This window comes from Callospermophilus lateralis, chromosome 20, assembly GCF_048772815.1.
Source record: "Callospermophilus lateralis isolate mCalLat2 chromosome 20, mCalLat2.hap1, whole genome shotgun sequence".
Classification (NCBI taxonomy): Eukaryota; Metazoa; Chordata; class Mammalia; order Rodentia; family Sciuridae; genus Callospermophilus; species Callospermophilus lateralis.
Window position 1 is genome coordinate 1294446 of NC_135324.1, and position 25000 is coordinate 1319445.

Sequence of the window (25000 nt, forward strand, 5' to 3'; positions counted from 1 at the left end):
CTTGAGCCCCGTCCCCAGCCCTTTTTCTATTTTATTTAGAGACAGGGTCCTGCTGAGTTGCTGAGGGCCTCGCTGAGTGGCTGAGGCTGGCCTCCAACTTGCAATCCTCCTGCCTTGGCCTCTGGAGCTGCTGGGAGGACAGGTGTGTGCCACTGTGCCCGGCTGCCTTTTAATCCCTCTGCCTCTCTAAAAAGCATACTCTAAGCCGGATGCTCAGGAGGCTGAGGCAGGAGGATCACAAGTTGGAGGCCAGCCTCAGCAACTCGGTGAGGCCCTAAGAAACTCAGGGAGACTCTGTCTCTAAATAAAATACAAAATAGGGCTGGGGAATGGGGCTCAGGGGTTAAGCGCCCCGGTACCAAAAATAAAAAATAAATCCCACAGAACATTTCCAGCTTGAAAACATCCTCCCACGTGCAGAGAGAATGACCCCCAGGAGGCCTCCGGAGAGCCCATGATCCTGTTTAGGCTGGAATAAGAAGACCCTGGGAATCCTCTAACCTTTCTTTTCTCAGAAAACCTGTTCTACTTAGTATTCCTTTTCTTACAGGGAACAAAAAGAAAAAAAAACAAGTCTTCAGTAAGGAAAAGAGACTAAGCCTTAGAAAAGCCGGAAAAAATGACACCTGAGATTTGTGTGGGAGTCTGTGATTTATCAAGCACAATCCCCAGAGGATTTCACGTGATCTTTTGGAGTTTGTAAGTTAAGCATTTCTTTTACCCCGGAGCCCTGTCCCCAGCCCCTTTTTCTATTTTATTTAGAGACAGGGTCTCGCTGAGTGGCTCAGGGCCTCACTCAGTGGCTGAGGCTGGCCTCCACCTTGCGATCCTCCTGCCTCAGCCTCCTCCCAAGCCATTGAGATTGACAGGCGTGCGCCACCACACCTGGCTCTATAGCTTTCATATTTCAGAAGAGAAAGGCCCAGCAAGTCTGGGAGGTGGATCTTAGGATTCTGGTGGTTTCGACAAAGGCCAAAGGTCGGCGTTTTCTGTCTCAAGAGAGTAGAAGGACCCAGTTGTGCCGCGAACACAGACACAGGAAGTGGTTTCTGCCCGGGTGGTGGTGGTGGGGGGTGGTTCAAACTTCCCTCCAATCAAGGGGACAGATTTGTACATTTCTGCCCAGTCTGGGCCTGGTCAGGGTGCAGCCCCCCCCCCTTTCCCTGTGCTGTTTGGTGAAGGGAGAAGATGACCAAGCGCTATTGCACATTCAGCTAGGGACATTATAATGTGGCAGAAGAGGCTTGCTTATGAAGCGCTTGTTGTATACCTGCAATCCGGGGAAGGATACAGAGTTCTGCGCAGAGCAGGGCACGTAGTACATGCTCACTAAACTCTCCGTGTGGGGGTGGGCGTTGGGAGCTGAGAAGGACAGGAGGCCAAAGAGTGTCCTTGGGCACGAGCCATCTGCCAGGATCGGAGGCATCCTGCGGCCTGAGCCCCGAGTCCCCCGCCAGCCTGCCCGCCAAGAGGCCACAGACGGGCCATCTGTCCCTCTCTGTCCACTGCTGCCCGCTGGGCCTGCTGCTCAGTCTTCTGGTGGCTGCCCGTCCAGCCCTGTGCGGGCAAGTGCGTCCGAAGATGCCAAGCCGGTATTGGACCTGGCGTCCACCAGCGGGGCACAGAGTCCCATGGAGGCCACTTGACCCGGGATTGAACCCAGTGCTGCTTAACCCGTTCTCCCAGCAGCTCGGGAGGCCGAGGCAGGAGGATCACAAGGTGGAGGCCAGCCTCCGCCAAAGCGAGGCCCTGAGCCACTCAGTGAGACCCTGTCTCTAAATAAAATAGAAAAAGGGCTGGGGACGGGGCTCAGGAGTTCAGCACCCCTGGGTCCAATCCCTAGTTTTTGAAAAAAGTGAGGAAATGACATCTTATAGGTCCATTTACGGCCACGAACCGGAACATTCCATGAGCACTAAAAACAAACACGACATCAGGCTCCCCCCCCCAACTCCAGGGGAACAGAAAGGGCCACAAGCCAAAGGGGGCCATCTAAGGTGAGTTAGACGAGAGCGTGGGTCACCCCCCTCAGGGCCAGGGGACCCCGGGGGCAGAGAGGTTCCGTTTCTTCTCTCTCTTTTTCTAAAAAAAATAAAAAATAAAAATACAAACCCCCGCCCAGATGGCAGAAGGTCCAAGATCTCAGCTTGTCGGCCTGGGAGAGAGTCTGTTTCCCACAACAAAAGCCACTGGCTCCTCTTGGGCTGGCCGATGGTTTCCAAAGTTCCCCTCTCGGGGGACCCTGGGGACCCCCCTGTCTCACCTCTGGATCTCCTGGTTCCCCTGCACCAAAGGAGGCGGTGGGGGACGGGTCACCTCCTCTGGTGTCTACGGATATATCTATGTCACCTCCGCTGCCCGGGAGCCCGGCTCTCCATTTTGCAGAGCAGATAGAAGCAGAAATTAATTTCTTTACTAATTGAACAACAGCTTGGGAGACGGATCAAGATGCCAACGCTCAGCATATGGCTAGAGATCCCAAGTCAGATCCTCTCCCTCTCTCTCTCTCTCTCTCTCTCTCTCTCTCTCGAGGGAGGAGGACGATTCGGGTTTCAAAGAACCCAGGGAGGCTCTGAGCCTCCTCTTTCAGGAAGGGTGAGGCTCTGGGCAGGAACCCGGCACCTTCTGTCTTGCATCTCTGGGATCCAGTCGCCTGGGGACAAAGGGACCTCTGGCAGCTTCTACCCAGGTGACAGCTGTTGGGTGGGGGGGGACACGCATTCACCCCCCACACACACACACCCCCAGAAACTTCCAGGATGCGGTGGATCAAGGAACCAGAAGTCTGTAGCCAGGATGAGGCTTGGGCCCCTGGCTTTCCAAGCGACCCCAGGGCCTTTGAACATTCAGGGAAAAAAAAAAAAACTGTGATATATATATATGTTAAAAAAAAGAAAAAAAAACTTGCATATTCTTTGAACCCTATAGAGAGGGGAAAATGTCAAAAGAAGAAGCAACATGACCCAGATTTTGCAGAATACTGAATTCTAAATCCAGACGAGCTTGATTTTTAAACGACTCTCTCTCTCTCTCTCTCTCTCTCTCTCTCTCTCTCTCTCTCTCTCTGTCACCGCTATTTGGGTTGGAAAAATAGATTAGAGAGACTATGTTTTGACGGATCCACGTGCCCCTGTGTCATCAAACCCATCTACATGGGCAGAATTTCTGGAAAACGGCGGAAACAACACAGACCGGAAGCAAAGGGGTGAGACGTGGGTTTGAATCTTGACTGCTGCTTGGTAGCTGCGGGGGGAACTTGACCAACTAGTCACTACTGGGATTCTTGGTTTTCTTGTCTGTGAAAACTGACATCGGGGATAATTGCATTGACCCACTAAGGTTGCAGAAAAAACTATCATCAGAAAGCAAGAGAAAGCTGGGGCGCCAGGGCGCACACCTGGCATCCCAGCGGCTAGGGAGGCCGAGGCAGGAGGATCGCAAGGTGGAGGCCAGCCTCAGCCCCTGAACAAGGCCCTCAGCAACTCAGTGAGACCCTGTCTCTAAATAAAATATAAAAAAAAGGGCTGGGGACGGGGCTCAGGGGGTTAAGCACCCCTGGGTTCAATCCTGGGTACTAGGAAGAAAAAGAAAAGTATTGGAATGGAGAGGAGGCCCGGATTCCCATTTTCCTAAGACTGAGAAACCAGCCATGAGGCAGGACCGACCCCCTATCAGAGAGGACGCTCAGCCTTTGGTTTTGGGGACTGGCTTATTTCACTCCAGCTCCATCCATTGACCATCGTTTCATCCTTCTTGATGGCTGAGTAATATTCCACTGTGTATATAGATCACACTTTCTTTATCCGTCCATCTGCTGAGGGGCACCGAGGTTGGTTCCCTAGCTTCGCTTTTGTGAATTGAGCTGCTGTAGCAACCAATGTGGCTGTGTCCCTGTCGTGTGCTGATTTACATCCTTTGGGTATAAACCCAGGAGTGGGACAGCCGGGTCCCCTGGCTGTCCATTCCCAGTTTTCTGAGGCATCTCCTTCCTGCTCTCCAGAGTGGCCGCACCAACCTGCGGTCCCACCCTGGGTGAGTGGCCTTTCTCCCCGCTTCCTTGCCAACACTCGGTGCCACACAGTGATCCTTGTTCTGTTTCTCAGGGTCATGAGGCCCCGTCCCCTGGAGACCTGGACCCCACCCACCCGCCCAGCATTCCTGTCTCTGTGCGGAGGGCACCTCGCCACCCTTCCCTCCTCTGCCACCTCCTATCCACCGAGATGGCTCTTCTCCTTCCTCCTTTTCCCTACAGAAGAAGGTCTCTGAGTTGGACGCCTCTTATTTTATATCAGGGACTGAGCCCTCTTGGGAGTGGAGTTACTGTCTTCTAGAAAGTTCTTCTGTCTTTCTCTTTTTAATTTTTTTTTCCTTTTTGTTACTGGGCATTGAATTCAGGGGCACTTGACCCCTGAGCCCTTTTTAAATTTTATTTAGAGTCAGGGTCTCACTGAGTTGCTTAGGGCCTCGCTCAGTCGCAGAGGCTGGCCTCCGACTTGCGATCCTCCTGCCTCAGCCTCCCGAGCTGCCTGGATTATTACCGGTGTGGGCCACTGCACCCGGCTCCTCTCTTTCTTGTTCTGTGTCTGTCCCTCCTACTCAGAAGCTCCCGGGACCCCGGTTCAGCTCCTGTCCTCTGATGGGCTGGGTGTGGGGCATGTCTGGCGGTGTAGCCTGGGACTTGGGCAAGGGACAGGCCCCTGGCCGGGGGCCCAGTTCTCTGATCTCGATCCTCCCGGGCTCCAGGGACCACCCACTCAGTCCTCCTTGCACCCGTGTGCACGCCCCCTCCTCCATCTGGAACACCTCCTCACCCCCTGTGCGAAGCCTGCTCAAACCCACAGCTCCCCTCGGGAACCCTCCCTTCCTCCTGCCTCTGTGCCCAGAGTCCCCAAATCCAGTGTCACGGCGTGATAGCAAAATGACAGCTCTGTTTGCAAAACTACAGCTCCCTGCTAGGCGGGGGCTCCCCTGAGCCCCGTCCCCGGCCCTTTTTATATTTCATTTAGAGACGGGGTCTCGCTGAGTTGCTCAGGGCCTTGCTAAGTGGCTGAGGCTGGCCTCCACCTTGCGATCCTCCTGCCTCAGCCTCCTGAGCTGCTGGGACCTCAGAGTGAAATCGTATGTGGAGCAAGGTCCTTAAAAGAGCCGATGCAGTTCCCTTAATGAGGTCCTTCAGGGGACCCTAATCCAATACGGCTGGTGTCTTAAAAGACAGACGAGGACAAAGATGCACGCGGAGGGAAGTCCACTCGGGGACGCTGGAAGAAGATGGCCCCATGTCACCAGGAAGCAAACCAGACATGGAAGTGGCTTCTCACTGGGAAGCCACCAACCCCCAACTGTCCCCTCTTGCCCCCTCCAGCTCTGCCCTCCACACATACCTGTCCCATCCCAGGGAGACTGTGTCCCCCTCTGCTGCACACCTCCCATGGCTCCCACCTTCCCTGCTCAAAGTTGGAGTCCCCACAAAATCCTGCAAGCTCCGCAGGATCCGGCTCCACCCCCGCTCCACCCCCGGCTCCCCTGGCTCCACCCACAGCTCCACCCTGGCTCCACCCCTGCCCCACCCTGGCTCCACCCCTGCCCCACCCTGGCTCCACCCTCGGCTCCACCCCTGGCTCCACCCTCGGCTCCACCCCTGGCTCCACCCTCAGCGCCACCCTGGCTCCACCCTCGGCTCCACCCCTGGCTCCACCCACAGTGCCACCCTGGCTCCACCCCTGCCCCACCCTGGCTCCACCCCCGGCTCCCCTGGCTCCACCCACAGCTCCACCCTGGCTCCACCCCTGCCCCACCCTGGCTCCACCCCTGCCCCACCCTGGCTCCACCCTCGGCTCCACCCCTGGCTCCACCCTCAGCGCCACCCTGGCTCCACCCTCGGCTCCACCCCTGGCTCCACCCACAGTGCCACCCTGGCTCCACCCCTGCCCCACCCTGGCTCCACCCCTGCCCCACCCTGGCTCCACCCACAGCACCACCCTGGCTCCACCCCTGCCCCACCCTGGCTCCACCCCTGGCTCCCCTGGCTCCACCCACAGTGCCACCCCTGGCTCCACCCTGGCTCCACCCCTGGCCCCACCTCCGGCTCCACCCCTGGCCCCACCTCCGGCTCCACCTCTGGCTCCACCCCTGGCTCCACCCACAGCGCCACCCTGGCTCCACCCACAGCTCCACCCCTGGCTCCACCCACAGCGCCACCCTGGCTCCACCCCTGCCCCACCCTGGCTCCACCCCTGGCTCCACCCCTGGCTCCACCCACAGCGCCACCCTGGCCCCACCCCTGCCCCACCCTGGCTCCACCCCCGGCTCCACCCCTGGCTCCACCCTGGCTCCACCCACAGCTCCACCCACAGCTCCACCCTGGCTCCACTCACAGCTCCACCCTGGCTCCACCCACAGCTCCACCCACAGCTCCACCCTGGCTCCACCCCTGGCCCCACCTCCGGCTCCACCCCTGGCCCCACCTCCGGCTCCACCTCTGGCTCCACCCCTGGCTCCACCCCTAGCTCACGGCCTCTTTTCTGCTCAGGAACGGTACCCTCCTCTGCCAAGCTCACAAACTCCTATTCTATCTTCAAAACCCTCATAGACATCACCTCTGCCCTGCGGCCTCACCCTGCCTTCTGCATGCATGCCAGTCCCACTGTCACTCAGCAGCATGAAGCACGGGTCTCCATGGGTTGAGATCCCTGGGACCCGAGCAAAGCCTGCCTCCCTGGACCCAGATCCTGACTCCTCCGAGTGCAGCATGGGGCTCAGGCGCAGCCGACTCTCAGAACAGGCCTGATGGATTTCACTGCTTAGGACCTCGCTCAGTTTCAGAGGCTGGCCTCCACATGGTGATCCTCCTGCCTCAGCCTCCCAAGCTGTGCGGATGACAGGTGTGCACCACGGCGCCCAGCAAAAAAGAACATTTAAAAAAAAAAATCAACATTTTCACCAGAACTTGTGAAGTACAGCATTTGATGAAGACCCTCAAATAAGAACCATCTCCTGACTGACCAGGACCAAAGCAAAGTTTCAGCAAGCTTCCCTGCCATCAGTTTCCTTGGAAATTGACAGATGTAGGTGACATTCATTATAAAAGGAAAAGGGCCCAGATGCCCTTCTCTATTCCTTTATTTCCAATTCGGCTTCATTTCAAATGAAAGGGGTGGAGCTGTGGGTGGGGCCAGGGGGTGGAGCCAGGGGGTGGAGCCTGGATAGAGCCGAGGGTGGAGCTGGGGGTAGAGCTGGGAGTGGAGCTGGGGGTGGAGCTGTGGGTGGAGTTGTGGGTGGAGCTGGAGGGGGGGCTGTGGGTGGAGCCAGGGGTGGAGCCTGGATAGAGCCAGGAGTGGAGCTGGGGGTAGAGCTGGGGTGGAGCCGTGGGTGGAGCCAGGGGTGGAGCCAGGGTAGAGCCGGGGGTGGAGCTGTGGGTGGGGCCTGGGATGGAGCTGTGGGTGGAGCCAGGATGGAGCCGGGGGTGGAGCTGTGGGTGGAGCCTGGGGTGGAGCTGTGGGTGGAGCCAGATCCTGCAGAGCTTCCAGGCTTTTGTGGAGACTCCGACTTTGACCAGGGAAGGTGGGAGCCATGGGAGGTGTGGGGCAGAGGAGGGACACAGTCTCCCTTGGGTGGAACAGGATCCCTTGGCTACGTGTGTGGGGCAGAGCCAGAGGGGGAAGAGGGGACAGATGGAGGGTGGTGGCTTCCCAGTGAGAAGCCACTTCCATGTCTGGTTTGCTTCCTGGTGACACGGGGGCAGTTTTGTCTTCTTGGTTGGCTGTGGAGAGGACATCTAAGGGACAAAGAACACAATAGATGGCTTGGGACCCTGGGCTGGGAATCAAAAAGATTTCATTCTGCCCCTCAATTGCTGGGTGGACTTGAGAAAGACCCCTTGCCCTCTCTGGTCCTAGAGTTCTTCATCTGTGCATTTAGGGATCTGATCTCCGTCTCTCCTCCCACCAAGCCTCACCGTGTCGCCGTCTCATGCTGTACTTTCAAAAGCGACTCATCAAAAAATAGAGACCAAGCAGGGCACGGCGGTGGCACACACTTTGGAAAATCGTCATGGCTGGGGGAGGCTGAGGCAGGAGGATCGCAAGTTGGAGGCCAGCCTCAGCAATTTTAACACGAAGCAGCTCAGCGAGACCCTGTCTCTAAAATCAAACCTAAAACGGGCTGGGGACAGGGACTCCGTGGCAGGGTACTCTCCTAGCTCGGTGTGAGGCCCTGGGTTCCATCCACCACATAAAAATGAATGACTCCAATAAAAGCCTTCTGTCCATCTACCCACAAAGATTTTAAAAAACCAGAGAAGAGCACAAAAACTCGAAGTCACCGTGGTACAAATGCATAAAGGCAAACGGAGGGGTTGTGACAGCCTGCAATCCGAGGGGACGGTAATTGGAGTTGGTGCGTTTGCACACGACACCAGGGACCCGGGAGGTGTTGGGGATATGGAAATGAAGGAGCTGGGTGTGTGTGTGGGGGGTGGGGCAGCAGGGACATCCGCGGCTGGAAGGGTCCTTTAACAGAGCCGTGATGCCTGGATCAGAGCCATCAAGACAATTCCCTAAGTGCCACCAAGACGCCACCCGGAGAGAAAGAGGCAATTATCAGAAATGGCTCCCAGAAATGCTTCTCCTGTTCTTAGGTCTCCCCTGGAAAGCACACGTCAGTCACTTGGGGAGCCTTGACTGGAGCCCCGTCCCCAGCCCCATTTGTATTTTATTTAGAGATGGGGCCTGGCTAAGTGGCTGAGGCTGGCCTCCACCCCGCGATCCTCCTGCCTCAGCCTCCCGAGCTGCTGGGAGGACAGGTGTGGCCTTGACACCCAGCTACCAGTTCTTTTTGATGGCCGCTGAGTGGTGCACCCCACACACACACAGTGGAGGCCCCAGCCTCCCCCTGACTGGGACCCTGGGCCTGCCACCCACGTCCCCAGCACGCTTACCCCCCCCTGCCCAGAAGGAGCTGCTTAGATCCACAGGAGAAAATGTCCCCCTTTAGGGACTCCACCCTGCTGTGCCTCCCGCACCCATAAAAGGTGACATCAGAGAGGAAACCCACATGCACCGCGTTTCCTCCGTATCTGAGGGAGATTGACCCCCCGGGTCCCCAGGGATATCCAAAGCCACAGATGCTCAAATCCCTGGTAGGAAGTGGCCTCATATTTGCAGAGAGCCTACGCCCATCCTCTGAAATATACCCTAATCACCCCTAGGTGACTTGTGTCACCTAGCACAGAAGAAACGCTGACAATAGTGTCAGGGTTTATTTAGGAAATATCGAGAAGAGGTAAGGTCACAGAACCTCGCTGCCACCGTAACCTTTTATTCTAATTATTATTATTATTATTATTTTGGGTACCAGGGACTGAACCCAGGGGTGCTTCACCCCTGACCCCCGTCCCCAGCCCTATTTTATATTTTATTGAGAGACCGGGTCTTGCTGAGTGGCTGAGGCTGGCCTCCACCTTGCGATCCTCCTGCCTCAGCCTCCCGGGTCACTGGGATGACACATGTACACCACCGCACCCCGCTAACTTCTTATTTTTAAATATTTTAATCCCCCGTCGGTCGAATTCAGAGCCCCCCGAAATGGAGGCTGACCTTATCCGTCTATCGGAAGCCCTATACCTCGTTTCCCCTCTGGCTGACTCTCCTCAACCATAAGATGCCACTCCTCAGCTCTCTCACTGGGGGGTCTTAATTCATGTGTTAAGTGACTTGTGTTTGCACCAATACTTCTGGGCGTGGCTGATCTCCATTTTACCAAGATGGAACCAGAGGTCCAGAGAGGCCCAGGCTCATCCCAGGGGCACAGGAGGCTGAGGCAGGAGGATCGCAAGGTGGAGGCCAGCCTCAGCCACTTAGCGAGGCCCTGTCTCTAAATAAAATAGAAAATAGGGCTGGGGACGGGGCTCAGGGGTGAAGCACCCCTGGGTTCAGTCCCTGGTGCCCACCAACAAATAAATAAAATGAATTCAGCCACTGAGGGGGGGTCATCCAAGTGAAGTGGTTTCTGTGTCATTTCTCGGCTGGTGACTCCCTGAGGAGACACGCCCTCGGGGACACGGGTTCTGCTCTTTCCGCCCACACAGCCTCTGGGTCCCCACGGGGACACCCCCCACGCACTGCTTAACCTCAGAGGGAAAAGGAGAAGAGGAATCCCGAGTTCAACCCCATTTCACTTCTCCTGAGTCAGCGACAAGGGACAAGCCAAAGTTGAAACTGTGGTCACATGAGCCCTACTCGGAGTCCTTTGTGGAGGGGACAAAGGATATTTAAGGAAAGGGGAAATTTCGATATTTGCTCACAGCTCAGTCGGGCGCGGTGGGGGGGGCCCACGCCTGTCACCCCAGCGGCTCGGGAGGCTGAGGCAGGAGGATCGCAAGGTGGAGGCCAGCCTCGGCCACTTAGCGAGGCCCTGAGCCACTCAGGGAGACCCTGTCTCTCAATAAAACAGAAAAAGGGGCTGGGGACGGGGCTCAGGGGTGAAGCGCCCCTGGGTTCATTCTGTGGTTTTTTTTTTTAAAAAAAAAAAAAAAGGTAAGAGTCACTCTGCCACCAAGCCACCTCCGCGGCCTCCCACGCCCCAGATGGGTCTCAAAGGGTCTTCTCATGACAAGTTCTGAGCGTCGGGCTCTGAATGGAGGGTTGGCAGCACCTCAGTCAGTCACGGGGGGCCCCCACATGTTTGCAGTGTGACTCAGAACAGCGGGGACTCGGGTGGCTTTGAATATATGTGTCACTACTGCTCCCAACACAAAGTGGCAGGTCTAGTTCCCCCACTGCGGTCCCCTGAGAATGCATCCAAACTTCTGTTGTCCCCAAGTGGCCCCTGGACATCACCTGGACGACTTCCTAGTTCTATACCCCGTCCACTCAGGCCCCCCCCCCCACTAAGTCAATATGCTTATCAGAGGTGACTTTTTTTTTTTAATCCCAGTGGTTAATGGAAAACCTGTCACTTCCCCAAAGCGGGCAGAGTAACTGGCAGAGGCTGTCATCTGCCTACCCAATACCCAACACCCAGATTTTCTTCAGATGGCCCAACAACGTCCCCAGGTCACCCGCTGTATCTCCCAGGCTCCCCAGCAGTCAGTGTGGCCATGTGACCAAATCCACATCACGGAAATAGGGAAGGAGTGGATGGATGAATTTTTCCAGAAAAGGCTTCTTCAGTCGAAGTGGGCTTCCTTTCTGAATCTCAAGGATAAGTGCAAAAGGTGATGGCTGGAACGCCTGCAGCCATCTTGGGCCAAGAGGGAAATGTGGATGCGGCTCCGGAGGCTGAAACCCAGTCTGCCTGGTGCCCCGGGTCCCCCGCAGCGGCCGACGCAGCTTTGGATATTTCAGCCCACAGCCTCTCACCCTCTCTGCAAGACCAAGTGCCAATCTCTAACAGCTTCTGTTGATACGGGGAGTGGGGGGGAGAACAGGGGAGTCACCCACAGTTTTCTTTTCTCTCTCTCTCTCTCTCTTGCTCTTTCCAAAGGCCTTTCAAAGTCAGATAGATTTCACAGGAAAACAATGAGAGGAACAGTTGATTTATCACGTCAATGACAAATGATTGGAGAGGGCTGGGGGGAGAACATTATTCTGGAAAAGACAAGCGCTGGAAGTCGTAAATGTCACCCTTGCAGCAGAAGAGGAGCCAGAAGGCTCCTGGCAGCCCTTTCTAACCGTTTCCGTGGTTCTAAATCACCTCTTGGTTGAAACCCCAGAGGCTGGGGTATACCAGGTCAGTTGGACCTCGGCGCTCTATTATGCCGAGGCTGCTCCGGCTATCGCCGACCATCTCCTTGGGCCGGTCCTTACCCCTCACCGGGGTCCCTGTGCCACTCACAAATGCATAATTAATCTCTCAGCCTGGCACATAACAAACAGGAGCCAAGGGGCCGGTGCCGTGGCACACACCTATCATCGCAGCGGCTCAGGAGGCCGAGGCTCGAGGATCGCCAGTTGGAGGCCAGCCTCAGCAAAAGCGAGGCCCTAAGCAACTCAGGGAGACCCTGTCTCTAAATAAAATGCAAAATAGGGCTGGGGACGGGGCTCAGGGGTCGAGGGCCCCTGAGTTTAGTCCCTGGTGCAGAGAGAGAGAGAGAGAGAGAGAGAGACAGAGAGGAGAGAGAAAGAGAGAGATAGAGATAGATAGAGAGAGAGAGAGAGAGAGAGAGGGAGAGAGAGGAGTTTTCTGGTCAGGCCCTGTCACAATCAAGCAAGGAGAAAGGGTTCAGGGGTTTGTATCTCGCCTTGCTATTTAATGGCTGTGTTGCCTTGGGCAAGTTACTTGGCATCTCTGAGCTAGCTTCCATCGCCAGCCTGGCTGTATTGCTCCAAGGTTTGAAGGCAACAATCCATGGAAACAGAACTGGCATCAAAATGACGCGTTTTCCCGGTGGGGGAAGCACCGTGGGTTCCTCTTCCACGGGGCCCACCCTCAGGTTCAAAGTTAGACCCCCGCAGGCCGAGTCTGAACTTGAGCGTTGGTTGAGCAGCTATTAAGTGCAAGGTGGCTCCGTGCCGATCAGTGAGTCTGCGCGGTGCGGAGCAGCGAGTCTGCGCAGTGCGGCTCAGCACGGGGGTGGGGGGGAGGATCCCGACTTTGCAGGTGCCACGGGCCAGGCCAGTCCTCCCATGATGCTCTGCTTCCCAGAGCCACTGACTTGGGGGTGCCCGCCTGCACAGGGGGTGCGGCGAGATGCTCTCAAGGACTGGTGGCCTCTCTCCAGCTACAGGCACAAGCCATCACTGCCGCTTCCAGAACATGGTGGCAGTCACGGGGACCCTGAGGACACTGGTCACAGAAGCTACTTTTTTTTGGGGGGGGGGGTCCTGAGGATGGAACCCTGGGGTGCTCCACCCCTGAGCCCCCTCCCCAGCCCCTTTTTCTGTTTTATTTAGAGACAGGGTCTCCCTGAGTGGCTCAGGGCCTCGCTCAGTGACTTGAGGCCGGCCTCCACCTTGCGATCCTCCTGCCTCGGCCTCCCGAGCTGCTGGGGTGACAGACTTTGGCTCTCCCCTGCCACATAAAGCCAGTGGCTCTACCTGACTCGGAGGCGACCTGCAGAACTGAAATTAAGTCCAAGCTCTGGAGGCCTTGAGACAGGGTGTCACCAGAGGGGGACACGGGTCACTTCTTATTTCCCAGCCGGTGGCCATTTGGAAATGGCCACGGAGGCTTCAGGAGGAAGCCTCGTGGGGCCAGCTGGTGGCTCCTTTTTCCAGGGGGGACCCTGCTGGGCGCCGCTCTGCCCCGCTCTCCCCAGCTGCTCCCCGGCTGGCCCTGACAGTTGGCAGCACCGCCACCGTCTATTTTTAGTGCTCGGTGGGCTGGCGTGTCCTGGTCACATGCTGTTCGCGCTCCCACTTCAGAGAGGCTCTGGCTCGCAAAACAGACTCTTCCCCGGAGCCACCCGCCAGGTTTCAGCAGGAGCCCCGCATGGACATGTGGCATCTGCAAGGGACGTGGGTACCAGAAGCCAGCACACACCCTACTTCTTCCCTTTTTTTTGGGGGGGTGTGTGTGCTGGGGACGGAACCCAGGGGGTGCTTAACCCACGGAACCCCGTCCCCAGCCCTTTTTCTATTTTATTTAGAGACAGGGTCTCAGTGATCAGCTTAGGGCCTCGCTAAGTGGCTGAGGCTGGCCTCCATTTCCATCCTCCTGCCTCAGCCTCCAGAGCCCCTGGGATGACAGGCGTGCCCCCGCCACGCCCGCCTATTTCATTCCTTTTTATATTTATTTTTTTTACAATCCTAGAGATAAAACAAAACCCAGAGCCTCGTGCGTGCTCGGTCCCCAGCCCTATTTCATTTTAAATCTCCCTACTGACCCTAAGAGACAGGAAGAGACTTTGATTCTTCTCTTGCTGCAGGTGAGAAAACTGAGGTTGGTCCCTTAAGGTCACAAAGACTGTGTCCGAGTCACTCATCCAGGGGGCAGTTGTAAAATTCCGGACCGCTCCTGACGGGCAAAACGTCCAAAAAACCCATTTGGAACTGAACTTTTACATCGAGGTTCCCAACCCTGACTCGTTCCTTTCTCTACTCCACCGTGAAAACCCCCAGGACGATACTACTCAATCCACGTGTCTTGAAGGAACGATGAACAGATTCCTTGAGAAATGAGAGCCCTGGGGGGGATTCTGTTCCCATAAGACAGAAAAAGGATCCCCCAAGACAATCTGAAGCTACCCATTTGAATTCCTGAGACAGAAATAAAATGAGAGACGTGTACAGTATGGTCACAGAATGACGTCGACGACGTTGTTCCATCGAGGCAGGTTTCAGGTATTAGGAAATAAGAGTTCCAAGAATTTCCCGTGTGTGTCATGGGCAGGTAACTGAGATGTGGCCAGAGGTCGGCGGTAGTAATAAGTAGCTGTTAAATATTGCATCAGTCAGCTTTTCCGTACTGTAACACAAGGGATGAGAAAATTCAACTTATAAAGAGGAAAGGTCCATTTGGCCCTGCCGTCCGTGGTTGGTGGCAGATCCTTTTGCTTTGGGACTGTGGCCAAGTCTCAGAGACCACATCATAGTGGGGAGTATGTCCTGGAGGAAAGCTACTCACTTCATGGCCAGGACAAGAGAGAGAGAGGAAGAGAAAGAAGTACCCCATAATTTCCTTTGAGGGCATGACCCCAATGACCTAAAATCTCCCATTAGGCCCCGCCCCTTAAAGGAGATATCCCCTTCCAATAGTGACCAAACTGAGGACTAAGTTTCTAATCCACGGGCCTTGGAAGAACATTCCAGATCCAAACTAGAGCAAATCCATAGAGGGGATTGAACCCAGGGGGACTTTACCAATGACCACATCCTCAGCCTGTTTTTTTTTTTAAATATTTTATTCAGAGACAGGCTGTTGCTGAGTGGCTGAGGGCCTCACTAAGTGGCTGAGGCTGGCCTCCACCTTGCCATCCTCCTAGACCTGTCTCAAGCTCACGGCCACCCAAGCCCAGAGGTGGCCCCGTGAGCGGAACCCTTGGAGGGCCACTCACTCTGTGTCTCTCTCATAGTTATTAAGCCAAAAAAAAAAAAAGAGAAAAATTGTCAACACATTTTTTCAAACATTTCCCACAGAAACACATTCCTTGCAAAACGGGTGGCGATCTATTTTGGAACCGCATCCCTCAAGGAACCTGGACTCAAATCTGTCCCCCTGCAGCGCAGCGTCGCTTCCGTCCCCCGAACCTTCTAAATATTCTTTCTCCCTCCGCGGGGGACCCCGGCCTGGGGGAGACCGCACCTCGGGGCCGCCCCCGGACACGCCTGGCCACTGCCGCCTCCCCCTGCTCCTGAGTTACAGAGAAAGAACAGACCACGCACACTCACACTCACTCACACACACACTCACACACTCATGCACACACTCACACACACCTTCACACACTCACACTCACGCACACACTCACACATTCACACACTCATACTCACACACTCATGCACACTTACACCACACACACTCACGCACACAATCACACACATTCACACACTCACACTCACATGCACTCACACTCACGCACACACTCACACATTCACACACTCATACTCACACATTCATGCACACACTTACACCACACACACTCATGCACACAATCACACACATTCACACACTTGCACTCACATGCACTCACTCACACACTCATGCACACACACACTCACACTTGCACACACCACAGTCATGCACACACTCACACATGCATACTCACACACTCACACAGTCATGCCACACACTCACACACACTTTCACACATGCACTCATGCACACTTACACTCACATATTCATGCACACATAACCACACTCATGCACACACACCCACACACTCTCACACACTCACACATACACTCACTCTCACACACACATTCATGCATGCACACACACACTCATACTCACACACACGCACTCACACTCACGCACACACTCACTCGTTCTCACACAATCATGCATGCACACACACACACTCACACTCATACTCACATGCACTTACATGCACTCACATTCATGCACACACTCACACACTCACTCATGCATGCACACACACCCACACACACATACTCATGCAGACTCACACACAGTCATGCACACACTCACACACACTCTCACACATGCACTCATGCACACTCACACACACTCACACTCATACTCACATGCACTTACACGCACTCACATTCATGCACACACTCACATACTCACACTCATGCATGCACACTCACACACTCATACACACACACTCACACGCACTCACATTCACATGACTCACATGCACTCACACACTCATACACAGGCACACTCACACCACATTACTCACATTCACACACACACACTCAGACTCATACACATGCACACTCACACATTACACACACACTCACATTACTCACACACACTCTCAGACTTGCACACATCTCACACACACACACACACTCACACAGAGACACACACACATCTCTCTTTAGCACTTTCCCTCAGATATTTGCACACAATCAGCTCACTGATGGTGGAGGAGGGCGCCTTTATACTTGGTAAATAAAGGGAACACTCTTGTGGCCTCCGCAAGCATACTTTTAATTTATTTATTTTTATTTTATTTTTGGTCCCTGAAATCAAACCCAGGGACGCTTCACCCCTGAGCCCCGTCCCCAGCCCTTTTTATATTTTATTTAGAGACGGGGTCTCCCTGAGTTGCTTAGGGTCTTGCTAAATGGCTGAGGTCGGCCTCCACCTTGCGATCCTCCTGCCTCAGCCTCCCCAGCCGCTGGGATGACAGGCGTGAGCTCCTGCACCCGGCAGCTAGTGTATGTTTATGAGTTTTTTTTGGTTTCCTTTTATTCTCTGTGGTGCTGGGGATGGAGCCCAGGGCCTTGCCCATGCTGAGCAGGTGCCCTGCCACTGAGCTGCACCCCCAGCAGCAAATCTATTTTAAAACCTGCCGTGTTGGGCAGACAGGCCGATTCTTCCGGGAAGGGTGATGTTTTGGGCCAAAACGGCTGCTGGGCCTGGCTGTAATGACCATGCTCTGGGATTCAGCCTCTGTGGCCCTCCCCCGGGTCGGACCCGCACGCCCTCCCTCCCATCTCTCCCGTCACCCCGGCCCGTCTGCACGCATGGAAGGCCAGGGGTTTCCAGTGAGTCACCGTGAGCAGCTGGAGGGCCCCGCGGACGTGGGCACATCAGCCCCGGTTTCCCCTGGGCTATATTTAGAGTGTCACAGGAAACCCCAAAATTGCTGGCCTTCACACCCCTGCAGAGATGGACCTCTTCTGCCTCCCTGCCTCTCTCCCTCACCAGGTCCTGCCTGGGATCCCCTCTTCAGACACGCCCCCCCCCCAGGACCCTGGTGTCCCTCTCCGATTCCAAGCCTGAAAGCAGTTGATTCCACCACCAAGCCTCCCAGGCTGGGGGCTCCTTCTCCTTTCTGTTCCTTCCTGGTAGACCTTTAGAGGCCAGCTCAATGGGTGACGGGGACATCTCCTTGAATAGGACACAGGCCGGGGACAGTGTGTGGGCACGGTGATGGATGCCTGTGATCTAGAGGCTCAGGAGGCCGAGGCAGGAGGATCGCAAGGTGGAGGCCAGCCTCAGCCACTCAGCGAGGCCCTGAGCCACTCAGGGAGACCCTGTCTCTAAATAAAATAGAAACAAGGGCTGGGGACGGGGCCTTATCAAGCGCCGCTGCGTGCACCCCAGTTCCCTGAGCTTACTGAGAAACCGCCTGACCCCCCACAAACCCGGTGCTTGAAGACGTCTGCCTAAATAACGAGATGCTAGGATACCCTTGAGCCACGAGGTCCTGCCATTAGACTCAGCCTCAGATTTTACAGACATCAGGGTTGTTACAAATCGTGTTCATTGAACCCAGGGGTGCTTCCCCCCCCCCGGAGCCCCATCCCCAGCCCTTTTTATGTTTTACTTAGAGACAGGGTCTCCCTGAGTTGCTCAGGGCCCCGCTCAGTGGCTGAGGCTGGCCTCCACCTTGCGATCCTCCTGCCTCAGCCTCCCGAGTCCCCGGGAACACTTTTTTTTTTAATGTTTTTCTTGGGGGCCCAGGTGGCCTTTTGAGACGTTTTTTCTGTTCTCCCGGCTGAACATACTCTGGGAACCTCTTGTGATGCATCCGGGGTTGAGCGTCTATGACTTGAACAGCCTCACCACATCCATTGGGGAGTCCCTTGGGAGAAATCCAGGGCCCATTTTGCACGAGAGCCCTCGAGAGATGGAAGGGAGGGTCACCTGCCCGTGCTGGTCACACCTATTTCTCGGCTCACGGGACTACACGTCCTCGGCTTCCAAACGGTCACACCATGCAGAAAGGTCACGGACGGCGGTGGGACCGACGAGGCCCGGCCAGCCTCCCCTGCCCCACCCGAGCACTCACCGTGGTCATGCGCAAACACCAGTATGTCCAGCCCCATCAGCATCTGAGCCAGCTCGTCATAGCGGCCACAGTGTTCCCCGGCGCCATGGGACACAAACACAAGGGCCCTAAGGAGGGAAGAAGGAACTCCGTTAGCAAAGTCCGAGAGACCGCCGCACCCGGCGGCAGGACCAAACCCTGGGGGGCTGTGGGGCTGGGGGCTCTGTGGCCGAGCGCTTGCCTGGCACATGGGGGGGAAATAAATGGACTTTGAGCCCAGCATGTTGGTGCCCACCTGTCATCCCAGTGGGGAGGCTGAGGCAGGAGGATCGCAAGAGGGAGGCCAGCCTCAGCAACGTAGGGAAGGAGACCCTGTCTCTAAAGGAAATCTATTAAAATGGGGTGTGTGGGGGGGTGCTGGGGATGTGGTTCAGTGGTTAAGCACCTCTGATTTCAATCCCCAGTCCCCCCCCCCCCAAAAAAAAAAAACCAACTAGACTTGAGAGCCAGGCCAAAAGGGAGGCCAGATCCTGCCTCTCCCTGGGAGCCCCAGGCCATGTACCAACCGGCAAAACTTTATTTCTTCACCTGGAAAAAGAAGGTGGCAACATGCAAGTTGATGCTTGTGAATGTCACTTGTGCTGATTCACAGTTACGTGCCAGGTAGAGGGCGGGCACACGTGGCAGGCTCCCATGGGGGCTGCTTCCCCCCCTCCCCTGGGGTGGCCAATTTTGATTCTTAAATATCCAATTTTCAAGACTCGGATTCTTAGCAGAAAATCCTTGGGGAGCTCAGAGTTCCCTTTAGGCAGAGAGAATTCCAGACGCTGGCTGCCAGCTGTCAGGGGTGAGCTTGGGGGGCGGGGAGCCGCTGGAGATGGATCATCACAGCTGCTATTTTAAAGAGCCTCCACTACCTGTCAGTTCCTTTGTTAATGCCACCTAGCAGGTTTGGAATCCTCCCCGGCGTCCTCGCTGAATGCTTTCTCTTCTTTACAGAGGAGAGCAAAATTCAGAGACGTTAAGTCCACCCGCCCGGGTCACACAGCACCTTGGTTAAAAAAACGTGTCTCAGAATATCTCCCCACCTGGATAGGTCTAGGGTGGGCTCAGAACCCAGATCTCATCTCAGAGAGGCCTCCTCATCTTCAGTTCTGTGAAGGTAGGAGCCTAGAAGTGCCTGGGCCGAAGCCAGGTGCTGGGTGTGGTTGAGTTGCATAACCAACTTGCTCAGAATCCTGTGTCCTTGCTACCATTCCTTTTGGCCAAGTTGTAGGAACTGGTGAGGGCACCGGTTTGTTTTGCCTGCTGCAGATTTTATTTTAGGAGTGTTTTTATTTTATCTTGGTTTCTAAGTCACCTTTAGCATCTGTCTCCCCCCTGTTCTTTCTTTCCTGAAAGCTGCTGAGGCTGGTTCTGGCCTCCAACTGGAGATCCTCCTGCCTCAGCCTCCTGAGTCGCTGGGAGGGCAGGTGTGCGTCAGGACGCCCGGCTACTTCTCTCAGTTTTGCTTTGGGCAGATTACACCTGCCCTCTGGATGTTTCTGGGGCCAGCCGTCCACAGGGCTGGAAGCTCTAACCAGTCATTATTTCCATATCGAAGGGGCTAAGCTTCAGGAAGGGATGGTTCAAGCACTCTAGCATCCTTTGGGAACGCAGCCGCTGCTGGATTAACTCATGCTACAGTTTAACTGCGGAACGGTCAAAGGACGAGGCCAGATCTTACCATAAATCTGCTCCCCACCGCGGTCAGGGGCCATGGGGCCAGGAGAGAGCTTCAGGGTTACATTTAGGGCCCCAAGAAATGGCACCAGACACACGTCACCAAGCCTGACACTGCCTGTCCACAGAGTCCACTCCGCACTCAAGCAGGTGGGGAAACCCTCGGGGGTCTTTCTCTGAAGCCACCCTTTCTGCTCCCTGGAACGCAATGGCAGCCAGAAGGCAGCCCCAGGAGAACTGGACAGCCACTCTGGAGCCACTGAGCTCCCTGGGGGACATGCAGGGGGGACCATGGGCTCTACTCATAGAGGCGTGGAGCTTTGGGGAGCTCCCTGACGGACCTGGCTGCCCCACTGCTGGTTGCCCCAAATATGGCTTTGCCTTGTCTCGGCACAAGTGGGCTCTTCGAGGCTGCACCTGCAGGCTCCGCCTCCCGCTGCCACGCCCAGCTACTCCAGCCCTGCCTCCTGCTGCCACGCCCAGCTACTCCAGCCCCGCCTCTGCCACGCCCTGCAACTCCAGCCCCGCCTCCTGCTTCCACGCCCAGCTACTCCAGCCCCGCCTCCTGCTGCCACGCCCAGCTACTCCAGCCCCGCCTCCCGCTGCCACGCCCAGCTACTCCAGCCCCGCCTCTGCCACGCCCTGCAACTCCAGCCCCGCCTCCTGCTTCCATGCCCAGCTACTCCAGCCCCGCCTCTGCCACGCCCTGCTACTCCAGCCCCGCCTCCTGCTGCCACGCCCTGCTACTCCAGCCCCGCCTCCTGCTGCCACGCCCTGCTACTCCAGCCCCGCCTCCTGCTGCCACGCCCTCCTATTCCAGTCCCGCCTCCCACTGCCACGCCCTGCTACCCCAGCTCCGCCTCTAGCACTCAGTGCGCATGCTCAGACCCACAGGCCAGCCCCTCTGCTCATTCTTGTCTTAAATCTCGGCTGTGGCTGGTGGTTTTTTTCCTTAGTCCCTGGATTCAGATGGTGCCTGGACTCCCGGTTCTGATCCATCCATCTCCCTTTCCACCACCATTTCCTTGTTCCCTGGATGGACCGGAGTCGGCTTTGCAGATTCTGTCTGGCAAAGTGGAATCAAATCACGTTACCCTTCTGCTTTGAAGCCTCCAGGGACTTCCCAGAGGAGCTGCACCAGACCTGGCCGCCTGGAAATCCTCCATTCCCTGCTCCCCAGCTCCCAAGCCTCCTCTCTGGCGCCTAGATATGCCAATCAGGGGTGTGCTGTTAAATGCTTAACAACTGGGGGTGGCGGGGGGTCCCCGTGTGTTTGCCAAACCGCAGTGTCAGTGCTCCCACCAGGGCTGGTCTGGAGCTATTAATGAGATGTTACCAAGAAGAGATGTGCAGGATCTGCCATCATGAGCAGGTTGGAGCCGGCTGGAGCTTGCTGCTGGCGAGCCTCTCTGCACCCGCTGAGGCTTTGCCACCCTCTGCCCCCCCCCCCCCATCTTGGCATTCCAGCTCGTCCCTCCCCCTGCGGGTGTCTGGGCCAGGATTTTTTTTGGTGCCAGGGATTGAACCCAGGGGTGCTTCACCACGGGAGCCCCGTCCCCAGCCCTGTTTCCATTTTATTTAGAGACAGGGTCTCGCTGAGTTGCTCAGGACCTTGCTGAGTGGCTGAGGCTGGCCTCCACCTTGCGATCCTCCTGCCTCAGCCTCCCCAGCTGCTGGGGTGACAGGCGCACGCCATCATGGCCATCTCAGCCAGGGCTTTCCTGACCACTTAAGTTATTTATGCAGTCACAAGTTTTTGATGGATTGTTTGGGCTTCCCCTGTTTCCACCCAGGGGCAGAGATCTTGCCTGTCCTGTTTACTGCTATGTCCCCAAGGCTAAAGGAGAACTGAGCAGAGGAACCCTCCACCAGGCCCAGGGATTAGTGTCCATTGAGGGTCCCCCCAGGCTTGAAAGGCAGGCTCAGAGGCAGGAAGCTTCCAGAAGCCAGCCTGTTTGCAGAGACCAGCTGCTTCCAGCAGCAGCTTCTCCTGTCCCCGGGGGGTCGCCACTTGCTCCCCTCCCCCCCACACACCTGCTGTGGGTGGAGCCTCCATCACCCGCTCTCCCTCCGGCTGCCACCAGCCCCAGGGCCCCCAGTCATTGACAAGGGACAGCCTCTGGGCTTTCTGGTGGAATGCCCACCTTCACTCCTGGCTGTTGGTCACCGCTTGGAAATGTCCCCTATTAGGGGACATCTTATTTTGCAGATGAGCAATCGTGACTCTGCACTAAGAAACCCAGATGTGCGGGTCCCCAGGGCACCTTCCCTTCGGAGCGCCACCAGAGCGACCTGTTCTGAAAGTCCAAACCGCATGTGACCCGCCCCGGGGACAAGTCGCTTGCCACCTCGCGGAGCTTGTCACAGCCGTGAAAAGAGAAAGGAGATCGTTTGTGCTTTGGGGGGTTGGCAAGGCACCACCCGTGGTACCCAAAATAGTCCAGAATAGTCCAGGGAGACAGGGAGGTGAACCTACAGGTTGTCCCTGCCTGTCACCCCTCCCCCCTGCACAGGAAGCCACTATGGAGAGCCCCCCCACCCGCAGCACGGGGGTTTGTTTCTGGGTCCCAGAGGCTGGAATGCAGAAGCTGGTGACCTGGGGTGACTTCATCTTGGGGAGGGCTCTCCAGGATTCTGTGGCAGAAGGCAAACCAGGAGACAAGGGACCGACATGGGGGGCGGGTGGGGGGCTCTGAGCAGGTGCCTGGGGGAAAAAATGGTCCCTGCTCTCTCTTAGGGGTGGGGTGTCCCCAGCCAACAGCAGCAAGAAACCTTGATGCCCACAGGAAAAAGAAAAAAAAAAAAAATCAGGTTGCAGAAGAGGATGAGATTTTTTTTTTTTTCTTGGAACTTCACCCAAGGGGGAGGGGGAGGGGGGAGGGGGGAGGCCCAGCCCCAGAAGCAGATGGCCTGCTTGGCTCCCAGCCCCGGGAGGTGGAGCCGCTCCCGATAAAGCGCATTTGGAGCCCTGAGATGAATAAGCTGCAGAACTTTTCAGAATGTATAAACCAGGGCTGCTTCATCCGTGCTCCACCCTGACCATAAGACTCTTCTTCCCTCATCAAAAACAAAAACAAAAACAAAAAAAAACTGGGGATGAAACCCAGGGGTGCTTAACCACGGGAGCCCCATCCCCAGGCCCCCTCTTTTTTTTTTTTCTATTTTAGTTTGAGACCAGGCCTCTCGAAATGGCTTAGGGTCTTCCTAAGTGGCTGAGGCTGGCCTCTACATGGCGGGCCTCCGGCCTCGGCCTCCAGGAGATGAAGTGACCTAACAACCTCTCTGAGTCTCAATTTCCTTGCTTTTAAAGTGTAAAGGGTAAGCTCCGGCCATGGGGGGGGGGGTCCATTGGGTTCACAGTACCTCTGAGGTCCCCTCCTGCTCCCTACAGAACTTTGAACTTGGCTCCACCCAGGAGTCTGTTCCTCTGTTAGAGCCGGGGATCATGAGGCTTCTTAGCATGTCTGAGCACAGAGTGCAAAACCTAAGGAGAAATCTGCTTTGTTTTCGTTAGGAAAGATCTGGAAAACGAGAAGGGCTTGCTTTTTTTTTGAAATGATGTCTGGCCAGAGAGAGACAGAATGTCTGTTCCTACACTCAGGCAGCTTTGAGAGGGGGCCCTCATGAGCGACACCAGAGGAAGGACGGAGGACAGCCTCCTCCCGCAGTCTCCCGGGGCCAGGGTACATTCTCGGTTCTTGCTTGTTTCCGAATCATCCCAGTCACTCAGCCGAACCCCTTGTTTCATCCTCCACATGGATCCCTTCCTGCCAAATCCCAGCAGCTTGGGAGGCTGAGGCAGGAGGATCACAAGGTGGAGGCCAGCCTCAGAAATTCAGTGAGGTGCTAAAGCGACTCCGTGAGACCCTGTCTCTAAATAAAATAGAAAACGGGGCTGGGGACGGGGCTCAGGGGTCGAGGGCCCCTGAGTTCCATCCCTGGTACCCCTCCCTAAATAAATAATAGGCAAAGGTGGGCAGGTGACACTTGCTGTCAACAGAAACTCCGTGAGGTGGGGATGGTTCACTTTCCCCATTTTACAGATGAGGTCCAGAGAGGCCAACCAGATTGCCTAAGGTCACACAGCTAGGAGACCGGAACCCAGCAAAAAGTGAGCCCAGTTGGGAGGGCTTACGAGTCTGTCCCCTCGGCTGCTGCGTTACTGATCCAGAAGAGGAAGCCACCAGGGACATTTCCACGTCACAGAGTGGTCAGGTCACACCCCAAAGACCCCCTAGCCCGGGTCAGCTTATCCCTCAGCCCTCCCGCCCTGGCCCTGCCCGATCCGTCTTTCAGCCACAGACAAGCCCCTTGGTTCCACGGGACCCCAGCTCTGTCCCTACCCCAGGACCCTTCCGTTCCTCGGTGAGATCCGAAGTCCTCACCGGCTTCTCCTGCGCTGGGTTCAGGGTGTCCCCGGGGACCCCGGAGCCTCTGTCCCCATCTTGTACCCAACATTCTTTGCCCTCCAGGGTGGGGAGGGTTCTTGAGGACGAGAGGGTGTTTTATTGATTCGTCCTGGCACCCTGTCCCCGGCACAGGGACTGTCCCTGCTCCATAGGTGCTACTCAGTGAATCAGTGGGTGAGGGATGGGTGGGTGGATGGATGGGTGGAGGGATGGAGGGATGGGTGGATGGGTGGAGGGATGGAGGGATGGGTGGATGGATGGAGGGATGGGTGGAGGGATGAATGGATGGAGGGATGGAGGGATGGATGGATGGATGGATGGGTGGATGGATGGATGGATGGATGGAGGGATGGAGGGATGGATGGGTGGAGGGATGGAGGGATGGAGGGATGGATGGATGGAGGGATGGGTGGATGGAGAGATGGGTGGATGGGTGGATGGAGGGATGGATGGAGGGATGGATGGATGGATGGATGGGTGGATGGATGGATGGATGGATGGAGGGATGGAGGGATGGATGGGT

At 56.1% G+C, this 25000-nt stretch overlaps 1 protein-coding gene across 2 annotated transcripts in view; it reads right to left on the minus strand.

The window, feature by feature from the left end:
• The window catches only part of Mgll (monoglyceride lipase), a 67736-nt gene that overhangs the window by 23147 nt on the left and 19589 nt on the right, over positions 1–25000 (minus strand). For both annotated transcript variants that reach the window (XM_077106168.1, XM_077106167.1), the window contains exon 3: positions 18368–18474. In XM_077106168.1, coding sequence (XP_076962283.1) covers positions 18368–18474 — 107 coding nt within the window. The remainder of the gene's footprint in view (positions 1–18367; positions 18475–25000) is intronic.